This window comes from Fusarium mangiferae (assembly GCF_900044065.1).
Source record: "Fusarium mangiferae strain MRC7560 genome assembly, contig: FMAN_scaffold017, whole genome shotgun sequence".
Classification (NCBI taxonomy): domain Eukaryota; kingdom Fungi; phylum Ascomycota; class Sordariomycetes; order Hypocreales; family Nectriaceae; genus Fusarium; species Fusarium mangiferae.
In genome coordinates this window covers 608,590-635,107 of record NW_024573937.1, presented here as the reverse complement: position 1 = coordinate 635,107, position 26,518 = coordinate 608,590, and the positions used below count along the sequence as shown (strand labels likewise).

At 48.2% G+C, this 26,518-nt stretch overlaps 13 protein-coding genes across 13 annotated transcripts; 6 read left to right on the top strand and 7 right to left on the bottom strand.

Moving 5' to 3' along the window:
* Positions 1-121: 121 nt before the first annotated feature.
* FMAN_03769 (uncharacterized protein) lies at positions 122-631 on the bottom strand (the record flags this gene model as incomplete). Its single annotated transcript, XM_041824335.1, has 1 exon — positions 122-631. One exon carries the CDS (start codon positions 629-631, stop codon positions 122-124), a length of 510 nt encoding a protein of 169 aa, XP_041689826.1.
* A 382-nt stretch (positions 632-1,013) lies between these two features.
* FMAN_03770 (uncharacterized protein) lies at positions 1,014-1,506 on the bottom strand (the record flags this gene model as incomplete). The annotated part of the gene is made up of 2 exons (XM_041824334.1): positions 1,014-1,438; positions 1,497-1,506. 2 exons carry the CDS (start codon positions 1,504-1,506, stop codon positions 1,014-1,016), a joined length of 435 nt encoding a protein of 144 aa, XP_041689825.1.
* Positions 1,507-2,421: 915 nt separating this feature from the next.
* On the bottom strand, positions 2,422-6,095 carry FMAN_03771 (uncharacterized protein; the record flags this gene model as incomplete). The annotated part of the gene is made up of 3 exons (XM_041824332.1): positions 2,422-2,454; positions 2,642-5,448; positions 5,498-6,095. The coding sequence occupies 3 exons, from the start codon at positions 6,093-6,095 to the stop codon at positions 2,422-2,424; spliced, it is 3,438 nt and encodes a 1,145-aa protein (XP_041689824.1).
* A 563-nt stretch (positions 6,096-6,658) lies between these two features.
* FMAN_03772 (uncharacterized protein) lies at positions 6,659-6,985 on the top strand (the record flags this gene model as incomplete). The annotated part of the gene is made up of 1 exon (XM_041824331.1): positions 6,659-6,985. One exon carries the CDS (start codon positions 6,659-6,661, stop codon positions 6,983-6,985), a length of 327 nt encoding a protein of 108 aa, XP_041689823.1.
* A 674-nt stretch (positions 6,986-7,659) lies between these two features.
* FMAN_03773 (L-amino-acid oxidase) lies at positions 7,660-9,783 on the top strand (the record flags this gene model as incomplete). Its single annotated transcript, XM_041824330.1, has 2 exons — positions 7,660-8,238; positions 8,290-9,783. 2 exons carry the CDS (start codon positions 7,660-7,662, stop codon positions 9,781-9,783), a joined length of 2,073 nt encoding a protein of 690 aa, XP_041689822.1.
* A 521-nt stretch (positions 9,784-10,304) lies between these two features.
* FMAN_03774 (uncharacterized protein) lies at positions 10,305-12,035 on the bottom strand (the record flags this gene model as incomplete). The annotated part of the gene is made up of 3 exons (XM_041824329.1): positions 10,305-11,515; positions 11,568-11,861; positions 11,921-12,035. The coding sequence occupies 3 exons, from the start codon at positions 12,033-12,035 to the stop codon at positions 10,305-10,307; spliced, it is 1,620 nt and encodes a 539-aa protein (XP_041689821.1).
* A 2,264-nt stretch (positions 12,036-14,299) lies between these two features.
* On the bottom strand, positions 14,300-14,710 carry FMAN_03775 (uncharacterized protein; the record flags this gene model as incomplete). The annotated part of the gene is made up of 1 exon (XM_041824328.1): positions 14,300-14,710. The coding sequence occupies one exon, from the start codon at positions 14,708-14,710 to the stop codon at positions 14,300-14,302; it is 411 nt and encodes a 136-aa protein (XP_041689820.1).
* A 668-nt stretch (positions 14,711-15,378) lies between these two features.
* FMAN_03776 (uncharacterized protein) lies at positions 15,379-16,870 on the top strand (the record flags this gene model as incomplete). The annotated part of the gene is made up of 6 exons (XM_041824327.1): positions 15,379-15,460; positions 15,526-15,617; positions 15,667-16,403; positions 16,460-16,592; positions 16,668-16,741; positions 16,789-16,870. 6 exons carry the CDS (start codon positions 15,379-15,381, stop codon positions 16,868-16,870), a joined length of 1,200 nt encoding a protein of 399 aa, XP_041689819.1.
* A 942-nt stretch (positions 16,871-17,812) lies between these two features.
* Positions 17,813-18,541, bottom strand: FMAN_03777 (uncharacterized protein; the record flags this gene model as incomplete). The annotated part of the gene is made up of 1 exon (XM_041824326.1): positions 17,813-18,541. One exon carries the CDS (start codon positions 18,539-18,541, stop codon positions 17,813-17,815), a length of 729 nt encoding a protein of 242 aa, XP_041689818.1.
* Positions 18,542-19,123: 582 nt separating this feature from the next.
* On the bottom strand, positions 19,124-21,009 carry FMAN_03778 (uncharacterized protein; the record flags this gene model as incomplete). The annotated part of the gene is made up of 3 exons (XM_041824325.1): positions 19,124-19,207; positions 19,258-19,421; positions 19,473-21,009. 3 exons carry the CDS (start codon positions 21,007-21,009, stop codon positions 19,124-19,126), a joined length of 1,785 nt encoding a protein of 594 aa, XP_041689817.1.
* An 818-nt stretch (positions 21,010-21,827) lies between these two features.
* FMAN_03779 (putative catalase isozyme P) lies at positions 21,828-23,570 on the top strand (the record flags this gene model as incomplete). The annotated part of the gene is made up of 6 exons (XM_041824324.1): positions 21,828-21,858; positions 21,905-22,034; positions 22,103-22,340; positions 22,391-22,483; positions 22,533-22,955; positions 23,007-23,570. The coding sequence occupies 6 exons, from the start codon at positions 21,828-21,830 to the stop codon at positions 23,568-23,570; spliced, it is 1,479 nt and encodes a 492-aa protein (XP_041689816.1).
* A 392-nt stretch (positions 23,571-23,962) lies between these two features.
* FMAN_03780 (uncharacterized protein) lies at positions 23,963-25,130 on the top strand (the record flags this gene model as incomplete). Its single annotated transcript, XM_041824323.1, has 2 exons — positions 23,963-24,684; positions 24,731-25,130. 2 exons carry the CDS (start codon positions 23,963-23,965, stop codon positions 25,128-25,130), a joined length of 1,122 nt encoding a protein of 373 aa, XP_041689815.1.
* Positions 25,131-26,204: 1,074 nt separating this feature from the next.
* FMAN_03781 (uncharacterized protein) lies at positions 26,205-26,479 on the top strand (the record flags this gene model as incomplete). The annotated part of the gene is made up of 2 exons (XM_041824321.1): positions 26,205-26,260; positions 26,317-26,479. 2 exons carry the CDS (start codon positions 26,205-26,207, stop codon positions 26,477-26,479), a joined length of 219 nt encoding a protein of 72 aa, XP_041689814.1.
* Between the last annotated feature and the right edge of the window lie 39 nt (positions 26,480-26,518).

The following is a 26,518-nucleotide window of genomic DNA, read 5'->3' as shown; positions in this document are numbered from 1 at the left end:
CCGATTACAAGCACAGATAAAGTGGCCCTTTTGGCATTGGTAATGAAGTCCTGGATTTTCTTGTCTCACCTAGCAGTCATCTAGTAGCGCAATTGAACGATAAATCGGTGAGACACCAGATCTATTCAAGCTTATTGTCCGATTCTATAAATACAAGACGTTCCCGATGAATCCCACTTTTTAGGTCCTCCCGCATCCTATCAGTTTTATCTTTATTCTTATCCATTAACTCCTTCTCCTCCCTCCTCTCATCTTCCGTCAATGGCGGAGGGAGTATTCCCTCTGACGGATTATACCACTGCTCTTCAGGCACTTTCGTCCCATCGACTCCCCGCCAGAAATTCTCAACTTCTGGGTCATAGGGGAGACGATCAATAAGGGCCTTGATAAGTGCAGGTCGGAGAGGGACGGCGTAATGAATGTTTCGATCGGCGTCGAGGAAGCGGAAAACTCCGTCTTTGCCGAGGTCTGCTAGACCCATCAGATCAGGATCGCGATCCATGTTGCGTAGAATGTCGCTTATTTCTTTTTGTTCTGGGGGGAGGTCTTTGTAGGCGATGCCCCCTTCGCTGCTGCGGCATGTTGCTCCAGGATTGGCTGATTCGTGAATCTCCGTATTGAGTTGAGACATAGTCTGTGGAAACTTGATGAAAGGGAAAAAGTCAAAAGTGAAAGCCGTCTTGACCTTGAGCAAGAGATTCTAGATGCAACGAGCGGGGTCGGTCTTGTTGATTATATGGGCCATACTGCATCATTCAGGTAGACATGTGATAAATGCCATCTAATCCCTGTTATAGAAACAACCAACAATCAACTAACCAACAATAGGAAGAAAATGGCACGATCTAATAACGTAACATGTTGTTTGCCATGCGCAACTCTCAAAAGTTCCCTTGCCAAAATCCTGAATCTGTCTATTTGCTGTCAAATAGTCCTAAAATGGTTCTTTGTGCAGCCATAACGCCGCAAGGTCCTGACGCGCCCCTTAGCTTCCAACCACGCAGATGTCAGGTTCAAATGCACCGGCCCCTCTTGAAAACAGCGCCAGTAAGCCCAGCGCACACATGACAATGCGAGTGCTGAGAGCAAAGCCCCGGACCAAAGCAAGGAGGGTGAGAACATCTATTTCCATAACCTCGAATTTCCACATCTCGCTTGTTAGAAGTAGTCTGCTCGCCCTCAGGCTGCGGGTCTTTCTTCTCCAAATCTGTGAGCAAGTCAAGCACCTCCTTGCTCATCCGTTCATCTGTAGCCAGGACAATTTTCTCATCAACTTCAATGACAAAGCCGCCGTACTTGGGGAGGAGAATTCCTCCGAATCGAGGAGCAGCATTTAACTCGTCCCAGTTGGTGACCCAGACGGCATCATCAGGGATTTCGACGGTGTACTTGGCATTCACCATGTTACCGGCGACCAAGGTGGTCAAGAAGGACGAAACTATAGCACATCAGTCAGCGTCTGGGCACTTCACTACAAGAGACAGTTGTAGCCGTACTCAGCTTCATCTTGATAGTTTGATGGCAAGTTCGATCTGAGGTTCTGTGAGGCTGAAGAGTATTCGGTAGGTCGTAGTGACATTTTGCAAGAACACATCTACCCTCCACTACTTATATATAAGTCACTATCGCCTGATGAGTCAACCGTGCCTCTTTGACCAAATTACTGATGAAGCCTACAGCAATGCTAACCATCAGAGTAACTGCCATAAACGAGTTAGTCCATTACGTACATGAAATGGCCGTTTATCTGCTGTTAGTTCCATGGAAATGATATGATTGAAGCCAGTATTCAGCCATTCAAAGGGATGCTATGAGTTCTCGGTCAATGGACATGGTACCAACAAGGCTTTCGCGACTGTGCCGCCATTAAACAGATGAATCACCTTGACTAGTCGAGTTACAAGCCCACAATTACGGAAGTAAATCTACGGGTCAGTAGTTCTAGACCTGTTAATCCCTGCGGCCTTGTAGTAATCTTCCATTCCTACAAGAATGGCATGTCAAAGTCTCCACAGCATCCAAGGTAAAGGACCAACAAAAGCCGCATATCAATAACTGTCAACCTTGTCGAAGAACATGAGAAGTCTAAGAGAAGTCCTGCTTGCCAGGATGTTTAGAAATACTCTATATTTCTTATGTAATAGCTTAAGACATCTTATTCTCATATTCCTTGTAGATACAAGTGACAAGTAGCTTATCGACTCACATCTACTGGGGCGTATAGTTGGTATAATTTGTGTTGTTGTGGCAACTTACCAATGCGTCTCGAAACACATCATTCAGTAGAACAGTCGTGTTGTATTGCTTAGCCTTTTCTTACACATTCCCTTGGAACCAACGATGTCGGGTGTGTCTGGTCAAAGCAATGCCCACCAAGCCTCAAACAAGCTGTACACATCTTCAAATCCCCACCATTGCAAACTACACAGCGTAAATGGGTTTGACCAGAGATATCTAGCCAGCATATATCGCAGTAGATTTCCGGCCTTAGCCCCGGTTCCTGGACAGCCTCCCCCTCGTGTGCGTCAGTTCCCTGGTCTGGATGACTCCCTGCACCACTGAGTAGTCTCGCAACTGCATCGTGATTGCGGCTTGTCGCCCACCACTTTGTCGTCCTGCTGAACTTGCCACTGGAATTTACCTCTACGGTGTCTGTATCAAGTAGTGCCTTGACGATACCAACGCTACCAATCCTTGCTGCAAGGGATAAAGGCGTCGAGCCCCAGTGGTCAGCCTCGCCAAACGTTTGCGTTTGGGATGAACCGATAACAAGTTTGACAACTTCAAGATTTCCTGACCTGCAGGCATGATGTAAAGGAGTGCGACCGCAATTGTCTTTAGAGCCGATATCAGCTCCATTTTGCATAAGAAGCTGCGCTACCGCGAAATGCCCTCGCCTTGAACCACAATGAAGTGGCGTCTCTCCAGAAGCTGATTTGATATCCATGTAAGCGCCATTCTTGATCAGAGTCTCCACTGCATCTGTAAAGCCATAGTGAGAGGCCATATAGAGTGGGGAATGACCGAGTTCGTCACTGGCGTTCACATCAGCGCCGCTTTGGAGAAGCAGTTGTAGTACCTGGTGATAATCTGAGCGAGGGAAACCGGGGTTTTCGTCGATAAAGTCTGAGAATCCACCACAGCCACCATAGGAGGCAGCTAGAAGCAATGGACGGGCATCCATGGGGTTGACACCCTTGCTTATCAGAGTTTTCACCGTGTTGAGATATCCCTTACCAGCCGCCACAGAAAGTAATGAGAACATCCGGCCGTCGAGCTGAAACCCATCGAGTAGTTCCGCACCTTCGTCTATCAGTAACTCGGCAAGTTCTGACTGGTTGTGCCACACGGCCTGAAAAAGCGGGCGGTACCCGTTGGCCAGAACTTGATTGACATCCGCACCGCTTTTAATAAGAAGCTTGGCCAATTCAACATGTCCTCTGCTACAAGCCATCGAGAGTGGTGTGAAGCCATCTCTTGTTTCGTGTGATACATCAGCTCCGCTGTCAATAAGCTGCCGAGCTACCTTGGTATTGCCAATCATTGAAGCTACGTTGAGTGCTGTTCGTCCGTCACCATCGACGACTGAGACATCTGCACCTCTCGAAATGAGAAGTTCTGTAATTTCGTCGCTCCCATCCTCCACACTGATGTGCAGCGATACTCCTTCATCGCATCTTGCATTGATGTCTGCGCCATTGTCAACCAGTAGTTCAACAATTTCCTTATTCTTGGTAAGGCAGGCAAGCCACAACGGAGTCTCATTGGCAAATGATCGATCATTTATGTCTAAACCCCCTTCTCGTATGAGGTGCTCCACAGCATCTCTGAGTTGAAACCGGACTGCAAATATAAATGGGCTTATGGAGGAGTCCTGAAGAACCGGTACATCACCGAGGATCTTGGTCTCCATGAACTCTTTCACAAAGTGCCAGTTCTCGTTTCGACTATCGAGGAGAGAAATGATTGCCTGTTGTAACTCCGGATCAATGTTCTTCACGCGTTGGCAATGCTCAAGACCAATCTGTACCGCGTAGAACATGAAGTATTTTGCTGGTCTTTCATCATTGTTTGTCTTTAAGATTTCCCAAGCTCCACGGAAGCTAATGAAACGAAGACAATGATTTGCGAGAGTAGTATTGTGGAAATCTTCGTTGGTGACGCGGAGTTTCTCATTTGACAGCAACGTATTAGTGCCGGGAAAGGTCTTGAGGAGGAGGAGGTATTCTTTGACAGAGAAGTGTGATAAGTGAACTTCTTGTAAACCAACAGAATCCTCTTCTGATTCATGGATAGGTTTGGGGCTTTCGGTACTCTCAGACGATGAAACACGCCGGACTTCAATCAGTGATCCGCAAAGCTCCAGGATCATACTGTCAACATAATCCCGGTCGAAACAATCTGGCATCTCTTCCAAAGGCAACTCATCTATGTCATTTGTTATGAGGACGGCTTCCGTAATCTCGTACACTGTCAACGGTCTCAATGCGAACGCGGTCCATCGCAGCAATGAAAGAGCTCTATTTTTATCCGAGTCCCCCATTGAGTTGATCCTGTTCCATTCTCGGTCGTAGAGACTATCAAGACCAGACGGAGTCTCATCAATCTCTCGTTCAAGTTGCTTTCTGCTCCGTCCCTTTCTCAGAGACCCTTCCTGAAGCTTGACCCACTGGAACTGACCCTCGCTTCTCTCTTTCATTTTTTGTGCAATAGAGGCTCTCGTTGGTTCATCCTTGTTTGGTAACTTTGCTTTGACAAGTTCAGATGAGTATGCCATTAGGTCTGGCCCAACATCGTCTGGAATGATGGTATACTCGCTGTGTCCAGGGAAACCAGAAATGCCTTGCTGTATGACAGGGTCGCCACGGCTTGAGATGAGTATCTTGGCCGTAGTATTGGTGATAGTTGTTTGCAACTCCTCAAGAAAATGAGGGACGGACTTTGCGTCTGTATTGGCCATCCCAGTGCATTCATCCAATCCGTCCAGAACAAGAATGCAGCCTGGAGCTCCGACGACAACTTCGCGGAAAACTTGTAGTATGGTTGTCAGGTTCGCCAGTGGCTCGTGCTGCGATAACCGGGCCTTTGTCACGATATCTCGAGCCAGTGAGCTGCGTTGTATCAACATCGTTAGCCATGCTCGGATGGCTGAGAAAGGATCGTCACGTCCATCATATCTTGACGATAAGAAGAAGTACGCAACGGACTCTTGTGCTGTTCTTTCAAGCTCTTGAACAATTCTGGCGCAAAGGACCGTTTTCCCAAACCCAGCTGGGCCTTTGATCCAGAGTAATTTGGACGAGGAAGAAGGCTTCTGCCACTCTAGGAACTCCTCACGACGGAGAATCCATTCGCATGTTTCTTCAACACGCCTGTCGTTTGAGTCGCTGAACACATCATTTGGCGGCGGAGCCCCGAGCCATAAATGCAAATCCCGTATCCTATCAGCTGTAGACGTTAGCCTCACCAGGGATCTTATAATCAATAAAGCACTTACCTTCCATTTCTTCCTCAATCTTCCCAAGTAGCTCACGAATCTCAACAGCATATGGTGGCTCGCCTGCGCTTATCGATAGATCCTTGAAGCTCGGAGCTCGTGTTAAGGCGCTTGATCCGGTAGTATCGGGGGAAACAACGTTATAGAGATCTGACACGAGGCCCGCAAGTGCTTGGACATGGCCTGTATGCTTCAGCTTTCCGCGAAGCGCCCATGCTGTCTTCTGCCACCTAGAGATCTTAGGGCCATGCGAAGATAAGTCTCCCGATACTGGAAACGACGGAGCCTTCTGAAGGGCCTTGGGGCTTGGGGGTTCATTCGACGTCGTGGAGAAATCCTTGATACTATTCAGCAGACCCTGGACCACTGCATACGTGCGCGGGTCATCAAGATCTGGGTGATGATTGTCCGAGAGCTCGCCCTTACTGATGCCGACACCGTCACCCCATCGCTCCAAGAGATGCATGGTCGCATTGAGCTGGGCGTCGAGCTGTCGCGAGTCGCGGTCAGCGGTTCTGTATGAGTCAACCCGCTGCATAACATCCATGCAAGTGCTGAAGAGGCCGACAAGGCCAACTGCGAGTCCGACTGGCTCCATGATATCTTTCTTCCGCAGCCAAAGACGTCAAACAAGTTAAACAGTTATGTGCGCTCTGATGTAGCAACGCGATGTTTCTTTATTGTCGTGCTTACGCGTGGGATATGCCTGGTGAGGCTGAGACAGAGTAAGCCTAGTTCAGCCGCAATGCTGGGGGGTTGAAAATCGATGATTTAACCAATAAGGTCGAGGAGTCTTATGCAAGTTCTCGATCGTGTGATATCTTTACAGCATTCAGCACCCTTGAAGTGCTTTCATCACTCATATTTCATGCATTGTGCTTTTTAGACTAATATGGACCTGGCATTACGTTCAATCTCTGGATTGAAGCCGACTGCACTCCATACTACAAGCATGCCACTAATTTGTCGTAGTTTTTATATACTCACATCAGGTAGTCGATAGCGATCAGTGTCTTGACTTTTACTCGGTGGGTTTGCCTAGTCGATTTTTAAGAAACCAATTAATATGTGTGCGCACTCTAGGGCAACCAGCTAAGATACGATCTCAACTCAGTCATCGGCAATGGTAAAAACTGGTCTCTCCCATTCCTCTGGGCACCAATGCTACGATACGTGTCGGGACCGATCCTGGCTATCATATTCAGCTTGGCCTACCCCAGCTTCGAGGAAGTCAAGAACGACCCTCTGTATATCCTTGGCTTCATCGTCGCGCATCTGTTGCTTGTTTTGCTTGTTTGGTGTATGAGTGTTTTCGCGTTTCCTAGGTGGTTCAACGTATTTATTGTCCCTGAGCGTCGTGACGACTGGAAGCAGCCGTATGCTCCCAATGTGCTTCGAGGGACAACTGAGGGCGAGGATGCGACCAAAGCGGAGACTGGTATGTCCAGTGGAGATGCCAGTATGTCAAAAAAGGGCGTGAAGGTATGATTTAAGTAAGGTGTATCTTCCATTGGTATTGTGAGTGATGATTGAGTTTTGAACTATACCTATAGAGCTTAATATGACAGGTTCCAATCGGTTGTTGCATTGTACTCGGCAGTCTAGCCCGCAAGTCCTTGTACTAGTCAAATTTTTATTACCATCGACTAGGATTCTACCCTTGGGAACCATCAAGGTTGCTGCTCCGAAACTGGGAGACAAAGCCGTTATCGTCACGGTACCCCTGCCTCTGGCACTTCTCAAACGAATCGGAGTAGTCCGCAAAACTGATAAGCGGCCGAGTTCGGGAATATCCTTACTTATTTGAGCTACCCATCTCAACGGCGAATCTCTTATCTCAAGACGACGCATGGCATGCATTGCGCTAAACAATAAGCTTGTTTATTCTTTCAACTCTAATTAACGTTTATCCAGAGAAATAGTATAAATGCAGTTAAGCCGTTGCTTGGCAGTGAGTCAGTCACGATAGCATCGCGAGGCATTTCTTTGCAGTATTACCAAGCATGGTCGGTAAGAATTATACCGACAGGGAGTCGGGCTCAATTAATGGATCCGGGTCCTAAGACAAGAATGGCAGCTGTGAAGCCATTTAACTATAGCCATGTCCCCGTAACATTGGTGGTTACCGCCATTTGGCAAATCCCCCTCTTTCTACGTTCAAAATGAGAAGTTCTGCTTTTCTATGGCCCCTAGCGAGTAGCCTGGGCTCACTTGCCGAGGCAGTACCCCTCAACTCCCCTTCTGTAAAGTTCATATCTCCCTCTAAAGTCAGCCGCGGCAGTGCACAAAATGTTGTGGTGGAATACAGCGGTGATGTCGACGGGCACTTGACTTTGAGTTATGGCGCATGCGGTGATGAGACCACTGTCTCGGAGTCTATGCATCATATCGGGTCGACGCATGTTGGGCAGCATCCTCTGGCGAAGCGCCATCTCGATCACCAGAACAAGCGGCCAACGCGATTTGTCTGGCTGACATCCGACGATATCTCTGGTGGTTGTCTCAGTGCTTTCTTGGACGGGGAACTTGTCGGCCAGTCTGAGAAACTCGACGTCGTCAAGCGTTTTGCACGTCGAAGCGCGAAGAAGAAATCGTTTGCAGATGTTGCCGGTGACGACAGTCTGTGGTTCGATGGCGTTGCATACCTCAAACAGAAGCAGCCTGATGATGTTTTTGTTGCCGCTACAAAGAACAAGACGTTTGGTATTTTGGGCGGTGGCATGTCTGGCCTTTTATCCTCAGTAAGTGATGCGCCCTCACCCCGAATACGAAGCTAACGGTTCATCCCCAAGCTCATTCTTGACTCTGTCGGAATCCATAACTGGAAGATTCTCGAGTCTTCTGAACGAATTGGTGGTCGTGTTAGAACCGTTTACTTGAATGGTACCGCACCAGAAGACGGCCAATACCATGAACTTGGGCCTATGAGGTTTCCGTACGAGCTCACCGACTCAGAGACAAACGAGACATTTCCTTTCATGGATCAACGAATGATCTTTCAGCTAGCTGACGTTCTCAACGGAATGAACGCAGGCAACAAGTCACTTCAAGTTGAGTTCTGGGACTGGATCCAAAGTTCTCCAAACACGCCTGTCGATACGCCTTTCAGGCGCCCAGATGGTTCATGGCCTACCAAGGCTGAAGTGGCGAGTGACCCAGCATACAAAAACCCAGCTGTGTACCATAATGCGACAGCCGCTGAGGAAGCTATCGAGGCTTTGGATGACTTCAAAGGCCTTACTCCCGAGCGCATTCGTATGTCCGCGACCAATATCTTCAAAGCGTATAAGCAAGCCAAAGAGGATGGAGCATTCGATTATTCTGAAGTCTCTTACCTTCGAGATGTGATCAAGACAGACCTCAACACAACAGATGAAGTCACGCCCTCACATATTTACTGGCCTATGTGGGAATACGAAACCATTTACTTCCTCGCTAGTAAATGGGTCACCATCAAAGGTGGGCTGAGCCGATTACCTGCTGCATTTGAGCCGCACATCAAAGACAGAGTTCAGTACAACGCCAAAGTCAACGGTCTGCACTACAACGAGAATAAAACTCTATCTGTGTCTTGGAAGCCCACTGGCTCCGAGCCATTCAGCACGCCGAATAATGTAGACAACTTTGACTATGTTCTCAACAGCGTGCCGCTCAACTTGATGAAGTTTTGGAAGATGCCGCGATACTCAAGTCTTCTCAAGCGCGCAATCGATAGGACCTTGTTTGCCAACGCTTGCAAGGTTGCTGTTCAGTTCAAGACGCGCTTCTGGGAACGTCTTGATCGCCCTATCTTTGGCGGCTGTACTCGTATCACCAGCCCTCAGCTAGGCCAGGTGTGTTATCCTTCATGGCATATCAACTCAACAGGCCCCGGGACGATGATGGCATCTTATCTCTCCGACTACGAGGCAACAGTCGCGTGCGCCATGTCCGAGGAGGAACATCTAGCCTACATAAAAAATGCCCTTATCGAACTCCACGGCGATGTAGTAGAAGAAAACTGGGTGGGTACATACAAACGTCATTGTTGGGAAAAGGATGAGCATCATGCTGGTGCTTTTACGATGCAGATCTTTGCGCAGCAGCATTTATATCTCCCTGCGTTTTACCAGACGGAGTTCAATACTGTTTTCATTGGAGAGGCAGCCACTTTTACGCATACTTGGATTTTCAGTGCGCTTGAGAGTGCGGTTAGAGGCAGTGTTCAGCTGTTGTTGGACTTGGGACTCGTTGATGAGGCGAAGCAGGTTACGCAGACATGGATGGCTCGCTGGATAGATGTCTAGGTAGCAGAGAAACGATAATCATTATGGTTCACCTATCTGCTAATAAATATCCCTCATACGCCATTAAGATCCTGCCTTATGTTTGTTTGCTAATCTCGAGGGAGTCTTATCTTGTAGATCGACACCGAAGCTCCACCAGGACCCTGCTGGATGATGAAAGTCTCCGACCAGCCAATGGGCTATTTCACCGAATTTTGGTCCGGTCACTGCATACTGCAGCATTAGGCGCTCACACAACGCGTAAGTTTCCGATGATCTGCACAAACTGACCGTGATGCAATGGCCTAGCTATTGGCGAGTTTGCACTGATGCAATACACAGTTATGTCTCAGGTTAACAGTCACAAACTTCAAACGGTGGTAATTTCTATAAGGTGTATTCATGCTAGACTACTAGAGTCATGGGAGTATCTAAAAGGTCATAGCTACAATCGTAGCTTCTATAGATGCGTCAAATCATGATAATAAGCAAAAGATTTGGTTCCAGCAAGCTAGAACAGAATGTCGAATGCCAGTTCGACCTTAGACAGCAGAGTCGGTCATGACTCCGTTCTCGCGCTCAGACTCGGAGTGAGACACCTTGATGTCATCGTCACTGCCGAAGCCATACTCACGAGCCTTCTCATGAACCTCGTGATCCTCCATAGGAGGAAGCTCCTTAGCGGCAGTGACGTAGCTCTTCTTCTCAGTGTAGCCCTTGGCGAAGATCAGATCAATCTCCTCGAGAGAGCGACCAGACGTCTCGGGGTAGAAGAAGTAAATGATGGGGAAGAAGATAGCGTTCATGGCAGCGAAGAAAGCATAAGTTCCCCAGCCGTTGGTGCCAGTGCCATGAATCATGACGGGGGTGATCATGACGATGAAGAAGTTCCAGAGCCAGTTGGAGACGGTGGAGGTGGCGTTAGCCTTCGCGCGGGTCTTGAGAGGGTTGATCTCAGCGGGGTAGAGCCAGGGGAGGGGCAGCCAAGTGGCACCGAAGAACGCGATGTAAGTGAAGAGACCGACGGCAGCACCCTTGGATGCAGAGGCAGTACCGGGGATGAGAGCGCCGAAGGAGAGGATCATGGACAAGCACTGGCCGACTGTTCCAATGAGGAAAAGCTTGCGACGACCGACACGCTCAACAGCGAACCAAGAGGTTGTAGCGAAGATGGAGTAAATGATCATGTTGACACCGCCGAGGAGGAGAGCGAGGTTGTGATCGGTACCGATGGACTTCTGGAAGAGAATGGGGAAGTAGTAGATGACAGCATTGCAACCGGAGAGCTGCTGCATCATCTGAGAAGATGCACCAAGAATGAGACGTCGGAAGTGCTGGGTCTTGCCGCCAGTGAAGAGAGCAGAGAAGGGAGTCTTGCCGCCCTTGTGTCCGGCAGCAGCGATGGCCTTCTCAATGGTGGCCATCTGAGTGGTGACATCGTGGGAGTCACGAGGCTGGCCGTTTAGACCTGCTAGAATCGTTGATGCTTCTTCGCGACGACCATGGGTGAGGAGCCAGCGAGGCGACTCGGGAAGCTTCATCATCATAACGAGGACAATGGAAGCGAAGACGACCTGGAAAGCGATAGGGAATCGCCAGACGAAGGGAGCGGGACCATAAGTACAGCCATAGTCGATCCAGTAGGCGATCAACGTTCCGATGGCGACGTTACCGCCCTCAATGCAGATGAGCTTGCCTCGGTTGTGAGACTCACTGCACTCGGCCTGGTAGGTAGGGATAGTCGATGTGTTGACTGAGACGTTAGCATAAATGCACTCAATTCTGAGAATGGCGTGGTAACTTACTTCCGTTTCCAATACCGGTGATGCATCGTCCAATAATGAATTGCGCTGTAGCACCACCGCTAGGAGGAACAGCAGAGATCTGGATGATGACACCGATGATCATAACAATAGCACCAAGGAAGATGGACTTGCGACGACCGAGACGGTCACCAAAGTTGAGGATGAAGAGAGCACCGAGGAAGCAACCGACAGCGTAGATGGAGACGACGAAGCCTTCGTAAGTCTCGTCAAGAACCTGGGGGAAATCGTCTGTGAAAGCGGGAGCTGAAATGATACCGGACATGACACCTTGGTCTACATGAAACGCAGCCGTTAGTGATTGCTCAAACGCACAGATACCTGGTGGAACATACCATAACCGAAGAGAAGAAAGTCTGTGGTAGCGACTATAGTGATGAGTTTTTGAAGACCCTTACCGGTCTTGCCCCAGTAGTGCGGCACACCATGCTCGTTATCGACGTGAACCATGATGACTGATTTCTTAAGACCAGCTCTTTGATGTTTGGATAACAGTTCAGACTCGATCCAAGTCCGGGAGATTCGCAATCCTTTATAAGGACAATCAGCAACACCAGCGCCAAGTAAACTCTGGAGTCTACGTGGATCACTTCACGAAAAGGAAGCCCACAGTTCTCCAATGTTTTTTTTCAGTTCATTGTCACAGCATACAGTGGAGACGAATTAAGAATGCAACTTGATAAGCCGAGAATGACTCGGGCCCAAAAACTTGGCACGGTGCAGAAACTTGGAGTACGATGAGGAGAAATTCTGGTCCCTTGAACCGATAACCTTAGATAAACCACATGTGAAGGGGTCGCCTCCAGCCGAAAGAGATTTTTAGACAGTAGCTAATCATCGTGAATAACGTCACTTGGCGGGAGCGGCCCCGCTGACGTAAAAAGGGAAAGGAAACACTGGGTCTACTAACAGAAAAGAGTGAGAGTTATCGGCGGTGGTAGATAGATAGAGGATAATGTTGATTTGAAAATTTTTAAATATGGGTAAAATGACGTTGGCGGAATAGATACGTCATAGGCGTTGGTGATCTTCACAATTTCCTAAAAGAGACAAGGACCCTTGGATCAAGATGCTCCATCCCTCGGCTCTTTATCCCTGTACGTGTGTGTGCCATTACATGACTAGATCAATCCCTCATACGAGTTGGAGAAATGACGATTTTTAATGTGACGCTTCTTACACCGCATTAATATGTTTTGAGGAAAGATTGTTTCTGTTGACAGATAGAGTTGGCCATCACTAACGGATCGTCAAGATGTGATCGGCACGTCGACAGAAGCAACATAACCGAAATGAGCACGGAGTCAGATCTTGCGGAGTATCGTCGTCTCAAAACTCCAGAAAAAACAACCCGAGAATAACCATAAGCATACATACTCCATACGGAGTAAGATCATATCACCCACCGCAAAAGTAGAGTCCCCCCTTTTCTCCAAGTTTTGTGCTGTCGTGATTTCTCAACCCGCGCCGAGAATAATTGGGGAATAGTGCCGAGGTGTGTGGGGTTTTAGTGGGTAAGCCTTCCGGATAAGATTTCTGCGCTAAATGTTCTCGCGGCAACGTCATAAATTTGTTTGGGCGGCTATTCCGTCACTCGTGGCGAAAATGGTATCGGGTAGGTCGCGGATTATTGTTGTTCAAGATGTAGAATCGCCTCGTGAGGCTATCGCCACTGCCTATCTCGAAGGAAAGAAAACTTCTAGAAGATTTTTAAGTTTTACTGATTCTCTATGGCTTAAATTTGTGAAAGTGCCGTGGCGATCGTTGAATCTGTAGAGTTCACAGTGTATCTGCAAGGAGCTGAATCTAAGACTGTGCATGTCACAAAAGATTCCAGGATCGAATCACAACAAGACAAAAGATCAAATACCGCTCATAGCACAAATAAAGTAAAATTAACTCAACAATAAGCACGCTGATCTCATGTCTCATCCCAGCAATGCCCAGAGCGATTGTCATCACAAGTTCGCTACAGGACCCTCATCGGTTATACAGATTGGGTCATCCGTGGATATCTTGGCCTTTCTGATCACCACTTCTCCCCAGTGTTTTTTGTGATGAAAAGTGGTCAGCAAAGGACATATCACCGTTGCTGTATAAGCATTATTACTTGGCGTGGTTATGCGTGCGGGATGATTGTCGCTGCGAAGAGTCAAAGCGGATGTTACAATGGAATTTCCCCGTAACTTGGCAAGCGAAGGATGGAGAAATACCTGATCACTACGGGGGAGTTGATGCGGGCATAGGGTAGTTCTCGCGACGCGCATAACGCGTCATGTTGTGGTGCGTCCAAATCAAGCTAGCGGCTGCCAGGATCGATGCATCGCAAACCTGACATCTCAGGAATCACTGCACATCCCAAGATAAGCTTAACAGATAAACCCTTGATACCCTGTTTCATACGTTGACTTATGCGCGGTTATCGAGCTTTGAAGACGACTTTGTTCTGCTGATCTTTCTCTTCTCAAGATCAACGCGTTTTATTGCCCCATATGGGGATTCCCCTCGCTGACAGGTCCTCATAAGAGCTTACAATTGGACCGGAGCATGTGAGAAGACTATTGCTGTTGCTTGGATTAGAAGCAGACAGACAAGTACTTATTACATTGCAAGATATTAAGATTATCAAGGGCAAGGTTGTAATGTCAATACGATGAAAAACACCCTCAATGTAGCCCTATGTTATAACAGAAAACTTAAAGCATTGTATACATCTAAACCTCTCCAGCAACTGTAACACGCTGAACATCCTTGCTCTTAGTAATCTTTCCCCCAGCATTGATACACATCATATCCACACTATCACGCTCTTCGCCCCCCTTTCCACCAGAGATCTTGGAGAAAACCCAGACTCTTCCGCCTGCGCCGCCGGCGCCAACCTCAGCAATCATATCGACAATCTCCATATCAAATTTCGGCATGAACTGCTTTGCCTTCGCCCAGCCGCCGAGGAAGGCGTCGATGCCGTTTGCAGATGGGTAGCTGTCGTGCGTGACTGATATGTCGTTGGTGGTGAGGCTTCGCGCCCGTTCGAAACCAAGGGTGACCTGCTTGGGGTCATCGAGGGAGCGTAGGAAGTCTCTGGCGATCTGCTTCAAGGCATTGCATGTTGTAGGAGATGCCATTTTTGTATTTAGAGGGGAAACTCGTCGTGTGGTTTTAGAATGGAAAGATAATGCTTGTTGCTTGATATTCTAATCTTTTTTGGAAATGCCTGAGTTTATATGAGCCGTGAACAAGGTATCAAGATATTCATTAAATTGTAGACTATCGGCGTTTGTGATAACTCCGCTTCTTGACAAGGACTTGGAAGCAATTCACGACTTGCATCGGGCATTCGCGATTCTGGATTTAACGGACATACGATGAGAATTGAAACCGGCGCGGCTGTCTTATTGACCTCCTCGAGCCGGTTTACCGAATTTTGATGCTATTCAAAGCGAAAACTGGTACGGCCGTAAGACCGAGCCGAGTTCAGCAAAGCACTAAGCTCAGCTGTAGTACATTTTTATCCACTCTTTGGGACCAGGCTAGAGCTACCGACACGCTAAGCTGCATTGCTGTCAAGTTCATCGCGCACCGGCCATTGCTCGGAGAAGGCATATTTCTTAATCCGAGATAAACAAACGCGGACTTTTGAACTGGCGAGTGCCAACGTGTAAGGTTGTTCAGCTCTAATTAAAAATGATATATATAAGTCAGGAAAATTATAATATTAAGTAAAATAAACTACCTTTGGCGTTTCCTTTGCAGCCTCATTGAATCACTTTATCAATCAAACAACACCAGCAACATGGATGAATGGATCCTTGGAGAGAAATTCAACATAGTCTATCCACATCATGGATCTATACAGTCTTTATGGGAGAAGAAGTGTAAGTATTGTGTAAGTTCTGCTGCCCAAACCCAAGTTGATGGACCTGCAAATACTAACGACTAGTTCGTCGGACTCTTAAGTGCGAGAAATCGATTTATCCTTTTCATGACGGCGCCTATGAGGACTTTTTACCAATCTTCGATTCGTTAATACAGGTATGTTAATCTCAGACATGGTCCAAGGCAAGACTGAGAAAGAGTACAGCGTGGTGTTAAGGACTGCTATAGCGAGAGCTACACCGAGGCTTTCCTCTCAACCGCTGAGAATCTGTCCTCTGAGGCGGAACTGGCTGAGGAGAGAGGTGACAGCGAAACTGCCGTTCGTCTTGGTCTCAGAAGTGCCTGCGTCTTTCGTATTTGCCGTTTCCCTCACCTGGGACCGCAAGATGGTGGGCTCAAGAGATACGCGTTTGAGCGACAAAAAGAGATATACCTACGAACAGGTGCACTTATGAAATGCCCTATTGACGCGAAATTCGTTCCATTTTCGCATAGACTGGATCATGAAGGGTTGGAAATCCCCGTCCTCCAACGACTGCCCCTCGGGCGTGGCAATAAACCGCACCCTGTTATCCTGATCATGACAGGCCTCGATGGATACCGCACGGATAACACTGCTCTCACTGATCGCTTGATGCAAAAAGGCTGGGCCGTCGTACTCTGCGAAATCCCGGGAACAGCTGACTGCCCCGCTGATCCCAAGGACGCTTCATCACCTGATCGTTTGTGGTCTTCTGTCATTGAATGGATTAAAGAACAGGCTTGTTTCGACCCAGACAGGATAGTTGCGTGGGGGCTCAGCGCTGGGGGGTTCTATGCTGCTCGAATTGCGTTTACTCACGCGGGGCAGCTTCTCGGGGCTGTTGCTCAGGGAGCTGGCACCCATTACTTTCTGAGCCCGGAATGGCTCTCTCGTGCTGATGGACATGAATATCCATGCGGGTAAGGATATCCCCAGATTTTTAGTTGCGAGCAGCTATCTAATCTCCTTAAAATAGCGTCACTGAAGCTCTTGCATTGAAGTATGGCTTTGATAGCGTCGAAGAATTGGTAAGCCAGGGCCAGAAAAAGTTCTCAGTTGTTCTCTCCGGCATTTCAAAGTTGCCTTCTTGTCGGCTTCTCTTGATAAATGTATGTGACGATGATCCGTTTTATATCTCATTCGAGGTACAAAGAGAGATTCTGATTTGATGCTAACTGATACAGGGCGAGGATGATGGGCTTTGCCCAATCGAAGATTCAATGGAACTGGCAGATCAAGCATCTGGAAGAGAGTTGATGTATGTGTGGCTAGGGCTTCGATTCAACAGTACTAATCTCCGCTTAGAATTGTCAAGAACCGTATGCACATGGGAAACCCGGATGCTCAGCCGCAGGTCATCAAGTGGCTAACAGAATTGCTGGACTAGCTGACATTATTAAAAGGCTCATTAGTGGAGTTTGGTGGTACTAATATTAGTGTTTGTTTAATTCTTAATTTAATGAGAAGTGGGATATTGAGAAATAAACAGTTGGCCGAAAGCTGATCTAATGGTTGCAAAAGCTAAGAATTAGACGTTGATCTGTGCTGGAAAATCAACATCTTTAACCTAGTAGAAGGTCCACCTTGTTTCTATTCAGTGTTGACTCAATTAATCCACCAACGCCAAGAGCAAGCCAGGAAAGATATCTCGGCCCGACAAAAGGTCCTGACCTCAAACCGCGTGTTTGTGCAACAGAGCATTGGCTCTCTTGGCTCTGTCGGGCCAAGACTTGTTCCATCCCTCCTGACCCACAATCCTTCAGTTCCCAATGTTGATCTGGTTGCTTATCTTTCTTGGCTCGCTTGGCTGGGAGTTTTGAAAGTGGTAAGCCGACGTTGGAGAAGCTCCGCAATACGACCCCGCGAAAGGCGACAAAGTTTATTCTTAATGCAGGAGCTATGAAGATCAGTGAATATGCAGGGAACTGACCTTCCGACGAGAGGTCTCTTAGTCTTGGCGATACAAGTTGGCGTTAGGAGTAGATCCTGGCGGCGCAGTATCAAACAGGCCCGAAAACAACTCACCTGGCGTAGGGGGAGAAGGAATTACCCCGACGTGCTGGAGAGACACGGAAATCAATCTTGACGACAACCTCGTCGAGAAATCGAAGGTCCTATCAATGGGCACCATTCTCCTGCGATGATCACCTGACTCTCGACTCTACATATAAGGTACAGCGCACAATCTTTGCTTTGAAACAGCTTTGTTTAATGAACTAGAGCAAGCAACGCCACCAGAGGAGACTGACACAGTGTCTAGTTCGTCTCTACCTGCGTCCTGTCACCCCAATGGTTTGTATGCCAATATCTTCTCTTATAGGACCTGCCATCAATCCCTCTTCGCAGTCCATACTACAGCTCGGCGCAAGCTTTCCATGAACCACTTATCTTTATACGATTCATCAAAATGGCCCAGAGCAGTGTAGTATACTCTCCCCTTTCCGACCGTCTGAGTCCACGACAACGGAAAGCCGGCCGATTCAGCGCTCTCCTCGTTGTCACCCTGCACTGAAAGCAAGATTGTGCGGCCTTCGATGCGGGGATGAGATCTGAAAGTATAAACCTCATCAAACCACGGAAATTGCCCCGCTGGAAGTGACTCTGTCTCGACAGGACAGGCATGAGCCTCTTCTGGTGCAGAGTCCGGACCGGGAAGAGATTTATATCCGTTGATGTAATGATCGGGGTTTTCGACAGCAAGAGTCATCCATTGTGGCGGCGGGTGACCATTAAACACCTCTCCTAAGATCTTGGTATACCTGGCGTTCGACTTCAGCCCGGATGTAGCAGCATGAATGCCTACAACGCCACCGCCATTCTCGACGAAGTTCAACAAAGAGGTGACTTCCTCTTCGGTCAGATAATCGCCAGTGTTGTGTCCGAGAGCAACGACATCATAGCCCGAAAGAGAGAGCAGTTTTGTTGAATCATCAGTCGCGCTTACGGAGAATGGTAGTGAGTCGAAGGCTGAAATCAAAGCGGGAATGCAATCATGACGATAGCCGCAAGTTTTGGTAAGGAGTAGTACTTTGATCGAGTTCGGTGCTGTCGATGCCATTTTTCTTAGCAGTTGTTATAGATTTGACGATAATTCCAAGAGCTTTGAGGTAAGATACCCCATACAATCATGGGCTCTCAGGTCTATCGACTTATTTAAAGGAACTTCATTTGGCCATTGGTGAAAGATGCTGACGGACGAATGAGATGATGCAATTGTGGAGTGAGTCATGCGCCGAGGCGCTGTGATTGGTGGAAGAATTACAGGTCCGTATCTCTAGGGTGCTGATGCTGTCAGCATTCTCAAGTGATATCGCTCATTGGGATGATTTACGAAGAATGAAGATCTCATTTCCAAATTGAGGGGTAGTAGTATTAGGATTCTTCTATACATGACTTATGAAGTCCAGCGAGAAACGAAAGGGATGCATTTATTACAAATAAGTTTGACCTTAATGGTAAGTATCGGCCCCAGACCGCAGATTCAGCGTCACGCCGTTACGAGCAACAGTACATCAATCTCAAGTCAGGAAGTCATAGAGTAAAATAAAACATCTATTCCAAAATCACCAAAGTCTATATGCTATGTCTAAGCGCGAACCAATTTTAATCTTAGTGCCTCTAATCAAGTTTCTATATGTGTCTATAGGCGGCTGGTGAATGGGTTGGCCCTGGTAGGAGCTTGACCAAAGATCTCAGGATGATCAGCCTTGATCATATCGGCACCCTGGGAAAATGTCAGTCAAGTCACCAAGAACGGAAGGAAAAAGATCTCACCTTCTCTCCAATCATGTAAACAGAGTTCTGGATGCGGCAGTCAGGAATGACTGGGATGACGGAGGCATCAGCAATGCGGAGGTTCTTGATGCCGTGAACACGGAGGCGAGAGTCAACAACACCCTGCTGGATGTTCTTGGAGAGACGTGCAGTACCACAGGGGTCTGTAAGTCATGTTAGTTCGGTTTCTCCATATGAGGATACATTCGACTTACGGAAACCAGTCTGACTGCGATCCAGGACAGCCCTCTTCATCTCCTCATCAGACTCAAGGGGCATTCTCCAAGGATACTCGCCTGTGACAATGTCCTTGAAGCCCTTGCCAGTGGTGAGAACATCATAGGTCCAGCGGACACCCTCACGCATAGCAATGATATCTAGATCATTGCCAAAGAAGTTGAGATTGATGTTGGGCTGGACAAGAGGATTGTTGCTGTTAAGCGTGACTTGACCTTCAGAGAGTGGGCGTAAAAGGTCGACGATGACGGTCATGTAGTTGCCCTTCTCAGGGACGGGGTAGTGCCATTGGAAAGCAGTGCTGAACATGCCAACGAAGTCGAGCTCGAAGTGAGGTTGGCCCTTGGGACCGAAGGGGTCGAGGCCGCCGTTGGCAGCCTTGGCTTCACGGTAGGATTGGTGCTGCTCGAGACGCTCATCAATACGGGGAAAGCCGACGAGTTCGAGGAGACCAGAGCTGACAGGGCCGGTCTTGTCGCGCTTGTACTGAGCGACAGCAGCGCTGTTGGCCGCACCGTCTCGAAGGATGTAGTCCTCTAGACCGAAGCCATCCTTGACTTGGAGAACGAAAGGAACGATAGGGTGGTCAAGGAGATGCTGGCCAACGTGAGGAGATTCGAGCTTGACGTTGATACCGTTCTTCTGGAGTTCCTGGGCGGGGCCGACGCCAGAAAGCATGAGAAGCTTGGGGGTTTCGAAAACACCCTGAGACAGAATGACTTCCTTGCTGGCGAAGACGCTGAGCTCTCCCTTAGTGTCAGGGTTAATGACAGTGACACCAAGACAAGTGTTGGTGCGAGGATCAATGATCAGCTCCTTGGACTGGACGCCATAGAGGATATTGACATTGGGCTTGTTCTTGAGATACAAGAAACTTCCCTGTCGCTGACCCCCATGGATCGTATCAACACAATGCGTAAGACCCCTCATCTCACCATCGTAAATATTCTCCGTCAAGACTTCACCCTTTGAAATCCACGCTTCAGTCAAAGCATCACGCCACGGCTGCATCTCAGGAACAAGATTAGCATGCGCAATCTGAATAGGCCCCCCCGTGCCAATCTTTCCCAGCTCAGCGGGATAAAGCCCCTCCTCATCATGATAAGTCGCACACTTGCGAAGATACTCCACACAACCGTCCCAGTTCCAATCCTCCCCGCCAAAAGCCTCCCAATCGTCGAAAGTGGGCTTTGAGCCTGGGATCCAGGTGAAGTAGTTGGCACAAGATGAACCGCCGAGGACTTTTCCGCGGGTGTTGGGCTTTTCGATGCGCTCGTAGTCGTCGCGCTTGATCATGGTGGACTTGTAGGCCCAGTCGTGCTTGCTGCCGCGTAGGTTGAAGGCCTTGGAGGGCGTGGTGATTTCGGGGATTTGGTGCGGGTTGGGGATGCCGGCTTCGATGATGAGGATGCGGACGTGGGGGTTTTCGGCGAGACGGCCTGCTACAGTGTTTCCTGCTGTGCCGCCGCCGACGATGATGAAGTCGTACTCATTTCCGTTTGCAACAAATGCCATTTTGCTGAACTTGATACGCTGAAGTAGATGTGTTGAAGGTGTTGGAAGAGTGAGGGAGATGAGATGAGTCTATTGAAGAAGTAGAGAAGTTTGTAGTAGTTGAGATGTTTGCGAATGAAGTCTGAGTGATTGCTGGATTGCAAAACACCAAGACCTTGTGAGCCGTGATATTTATATATCTCATCTTGCAATGTCGTCACTGACCAACTTCTCCATGTTCAAGATGCACATCCCCGACATACGCGTCTCACGGCATCGAAATGCCGACATTTCTGCTGTAACATTGATGTTTGCTTCTATGCGGATCTCTCGGTGTTCAACCAGTGACGTATTCCCCGTACGAAAACTCGAGCACTTTCGAGGCACAGTCAAGCCTCATGTGCAAAAACTCGCAAATCCCGCACAAAACCCGTGTGACAAAGAATCTGACAAAGATGCCGAGTCAGCTCCGGTATCTGTTTCTAGAACAGCTTCGCTCGGGGTCCAGTTTTAGCGGCTCTTCGGCAGGCGGTGCACTAGCCGCAAGCAGTAATACTACCGGGTACACCGAGTCCACTCTCTAGATTGCGGCTTAGAAAAGTAGCCGCTGTGATTGGGCTTGCATGGGGATTGTTCGCGATAACCTCTATCTTATCGAAATGTTGGAACAGAGGCCCGCAGAGATGAGATCCATTTCTTATCTGTCGGGGCGGGCTCGGCATTGACAATGCCGTAATGAGAAGTGCAAAATTTATCTTAAGGCTGGGGAATTCCCTCGTTTCTTTCTCGTCATTGAAACTGTTGTTCTTCTTCATTACGTTTAATTTCAGCCTTTCAAAATGTCTAATCCTGTGTATACTTTGACCGAGGGTAGGTCTGAGACGCGAACATCTCCTGGCACAGCTAACTAGTGTAGGTCAGCCTGTTCGCGACCCCTCCGTGAGCACTACCCTTCCCGTCTTTGGCGGCGGCGGTCTCACAACTCTTGGTGATACTCTTCTCCTCGAAACTCTGGCCCATTTCAGCCGAGAGCGCATTCCTGAGCGGTAAGTCTCCCATTCAATTTCACTTTCGCTTTCAGCGTCCACAAGAACTCAACTAATAAACATCGCAGAGTCGTCCACGCCAAAGCTGCTGGTGCCTGGGGAGAATTCGAAGTCACAAACCCTGAAATCGCTCAATTGACTTGCGCCAAGTTCCTCGACACCGCTGGCAAGAAGACCCAAGTTCTCTTCCGTCTCAGTACCACTGGTGGTGAGAAGGGCAGCGCTGATACTGTTCGCGATGTCCGAGGTTTCTCTGTCAAGTTCTTCACAGAGGAAGGAAACTACGATATTGTCGGGAACCATGTTGTAAGTATCGATCCTGTGCTTAATGGCAGTTCTTTTGCTGATCTGGCTAGCCTGTCTTCTTCGTTCGCGATCCTATGCGATTCCCTTCATTGAACCGAAGCCACAAGCGACATCCTGCTACCAACCGACCTGATGCTACCATGGTGAGTTGCCTGAAGTGCCTATTATGACAACATGACCTGATGTTCTTAGTTCTGGGACTTTCACGTCAACCAACCGGAGAGTGTTCACACCCTGATGCATCTCTTCGGCAGCCGCGGTCTTCCAGACTCTATCCGCCGCGTCACCGGCTTCGGCGTTCACACATTCAAGCTCATCGACAGCTCTGGCCGCCCCCGATACTGCAAATTCCACTTCCGTCCCGAGACTGGCCACACCAGCTTTGACTCTGCTGAAGAGGCTGAGAAGAAGGCTGGTGCTAATGCTGATTACCATACTGAGGATCTCTGGGATGCTATTGCCCGTGGCGAGTACCCTGTCTGGAAGTTATATGTTCAGATCATGGAGCCTGAGAGGGCTGAGACTTTTGGTCGGGCCTTGTTCGACATTACCAAGATTTGGTCTCATAAGGAGTTTCCTTTGATTGAGGTTGGAAAAATGACCTTGAACAAGAACGTAAGTTTATCGTTGGAAGACAAGGATGACACAAGTACTGACGGATCATAGCCTGAGAACTACTTTGCCGAGATTGAGCAAGCGGCGTTCTCACCATCCAACTTGGTCCCTGGTATCGCCATGACTCCCGATCCTATGCTCCAGGCTCGCATGTTCGCCTACCCCGACGCCCAGCGATACCGCCTCGGCTCCAACTACGCCCAACTCCCTCCCAACCGCCCTATCGCACCCGTATACGCCCCCTTCGTCCGCGACGGTATTACCACCACCAAGAACTACGGAGGTGATCCCAACTACGTTCGAAGCACTCTCAGCCCCGGCGTCACCACCCAATCCATCACTCAGATCACACACCACGAGCGCATCGCCGCTAACGCACTGCTGGGTCTGAACGAGATCCCCGTTGACGATGAGGACTTTGTCCAGCCTCGGGATCTGTGGAGGAGGGTCTTTGATGACGCTGAGAAGGAGAAGTTTGTTGGCAATGTTGTTGGAAGCTTGGCTGGTACACCTACTCCTTTGCGAGAGGCTGTCGTTGCTATGTTTAGCAAGGTTGATGCTGAGATTGGTCAGCGAATGATGGCCAAGATCAAGGAAGACGCTACTCACCTTTAGACGTCGAGCAGGAAGAATTTACGATGTGGACTTAATGAGATAGAATAGCGATAGACATATAGAATGCCTAGAATAGACCTCTTCGTTTTCAAAAGCTCATACCGTCATTGAGCGTGATATGCGACAGTTCGATTGTGGCTTGAACACCATTATGTTATCGCATGTCTCATAAAGAGTCACTGCAAGCCAAGAAAAGGTTGCCACTAATTCCCTGAGATCTGGAAGCCTCTTAGGTAATAACAGTCAGATGATGTCAGTGGTAATACTTGGCATAATGCTGACTGACGATCATCACCAACCATCTATATAGGAACGACACTGGCCATTGAGCTTATTGTAGCCCACTTGTGAAATTATTTGCTAAGTTTGCTGCACCAAGAACTTCTATCAATATGACATCAACACACCCCGATATCGACTCCAAAGTCCGGAAAGCACTCGAAGGCACCAAGTTTGAGGTTTTAAAACTCGACAAGATCACGGGTGGATCTGTAAATTGGATCTACAAGGCACAGCTTGTGAAGCCTCTGGATAATGGGGAGAAGGAGGCTCTAGTCAAGCATGGAGAGACTTACATGGCGTCCAAGCCCGAGTTTGCGCTCCCTCCACTTCGTTGTGCTATCGAGACAGAGAGTCTTAAGATCCTTTCGAGCATCTCATCATTCGACAATGTACCGAAAGAAACAAATAATTTCGTTATACGAACACCAGAACTATACCATTTTGACCAAGCCAGCTCGACTCAGGTATTGGAGTTCATGTCCGATGCTATTCATCTAAAGGACTACGCCATTCAAAACTATGGCTCTCCTACGCCAGATTCATTCAAGACCCAGTGCCAGGAACTCGGAAAAGCAGTTGGTAGATGGCTACGGGACTTTGTCAAATGGAGTGCTCAACATGTTAAACACCGAGACCTCGTAGCCCAGAACGAGTTTGGCCAAGCTGTGAGGCACATGGTGAACTACGCATGGCTTCATGAGCGGATTAAAGAATATCCAAGCATACTGAAAGATGCCAAAGATATTCTCACTCAAGTAGAGCAGATGGCCGCAGCAGAAAAGGATGACATAGATAACCTTCAGATAATCCACGGAGACTTTTGGACCGGAAAGTAAGTTCATTATCCTTTCGTATGACTTGAAAGCTGACTTTGGCAGTGTTGTTCTACCTAATGTTACCATAGAAGAAGGCAAAAAGACTCCAGTATTCGTCGTGGACTGGGAAATGACGCAACTAGGTCTGCCCAGTGTAGACTTTGGGCAAATGATCGCCGAAATGTACGCGTTGTGGCTATATAAGTCCGTCGACGCAGGACTATGGATGATGAAAGGATTTATCGAAGGATACGGAGATATCAGCGAAGACTTTGCTTTTCGGACCGCTATACAAGTTGGAACACATCTTGTTTGCGTGACTACTGACTTCCCAGCCTGGGGCCGAGAGAACTACGAGAGGGTTGTTAGGGTTGGAAGAGATATTATTGTCCATGCTTGGAAGAAGGACCGCGAGTGGTTTGAAAAGGGAGACTTGGCATGTTTATTCAGATCTGAAAACTAGGGGCTGTGTTCTTCAATAGTCACACAGGATTGCCGGTAATGCTATTGATGTTGATGAGCTTGACTGCAACGAGATGGTCTGGTATGACACTGCTCGCTTTGTAGAGATGATCAAAGCGCCCTTGCCAATTAAGTTCCACTGAATAATAGCCCGAGACCTAAGTGCCTAGTAAGTCCCAAGCTCAAGAAGCCTGAGCCCCGAAAAGGTGATCTCAGTTGGAGGCGGACAAAGATTGGCGCGGGAGTGAGAAGTGACAATGAATAGCGTGTCGAAGGCTGAAGATCTGTGCTTGTCGGGCAATTAATTGACTTATCCCAAATCACACGATTATGATATGAGCTGAAATTGCTAATACGAGGTCAACGACTGGTGAAAAGGGATCACCCTAGGCATAACGGCCGTAGAGCAAAATAATAGAGCCGAGAGGATTTATACTTTTGAAGCGGCAAATTATGGAGTATGAGTCGTTGCTACCGTTACATGAAGTTGCAAGCATATACCCAGCAAGTTGGGACGGCTCACGTGCGCATTGACCTGGAGAGATTAGACACTCCTTTGCAAGTAAAAATTATGAACATGAATCAGTATTTGTTAATCAACTGTTACCTGTTGCCATGTGGCTGAGAGCCTACCATCACAACGTAAGGCTTAATTGCTATCAAAGGCCCAGGACTGAATTGTTCCGGGAAGAGGCAGCGGCCAAAGAAACACAAGTATTTGGTATAGATGTCGATCCCCAACTCACTTGGAAGTCCTTCTGCAACACTTGTCGGAACCCGGCTAGAGAAATTATTAGGTCGCAGGCTTTCTTATACTCGGGTCGTCTTGGCATGCTTTTCCACGGCTAATGGCCCTGAGTGCCGAAGCTAAAATCTCGCCTTACCCGACTACGTGGTGCAACCTGCAAACTCTATTAAATCCCCGGTGAACTATAGACAGGGTACTCGGCATACGGGCTACAACATGTATCTTTTACTCTATAAATAAGGGTACCAAGTTCTTATCAAAAATGGATCATCTCAAATACAAATACAATCTGTAAAACCCTCTGGCAAAGTCCAACCGAGAACAACAATGTTGGGGATCAAGTCCATTCTCCTTTCTTGCCTCCTTTTCGGAGCAGTTCAAGGGTAAGTAAAAATCCGGAAATCTGAGGAGAGCTAACTAATATACCGCGAATGATAAGAATCACTGCTCAACAGAAGCCCACTGATCCGAAAGACCACAAGCCAACGAATCACCTACACCTGGCAAAGCGTTCGGTGACAGACCATGATAAGCTTACTGATCACCCGCATCTTGCAAGACGTACGATCGATAAGCGTAGCAAACCGACTATTCACCCATAACTGGTTAAGCGGGTCGATCCATGAGCGCTTTAACGAATA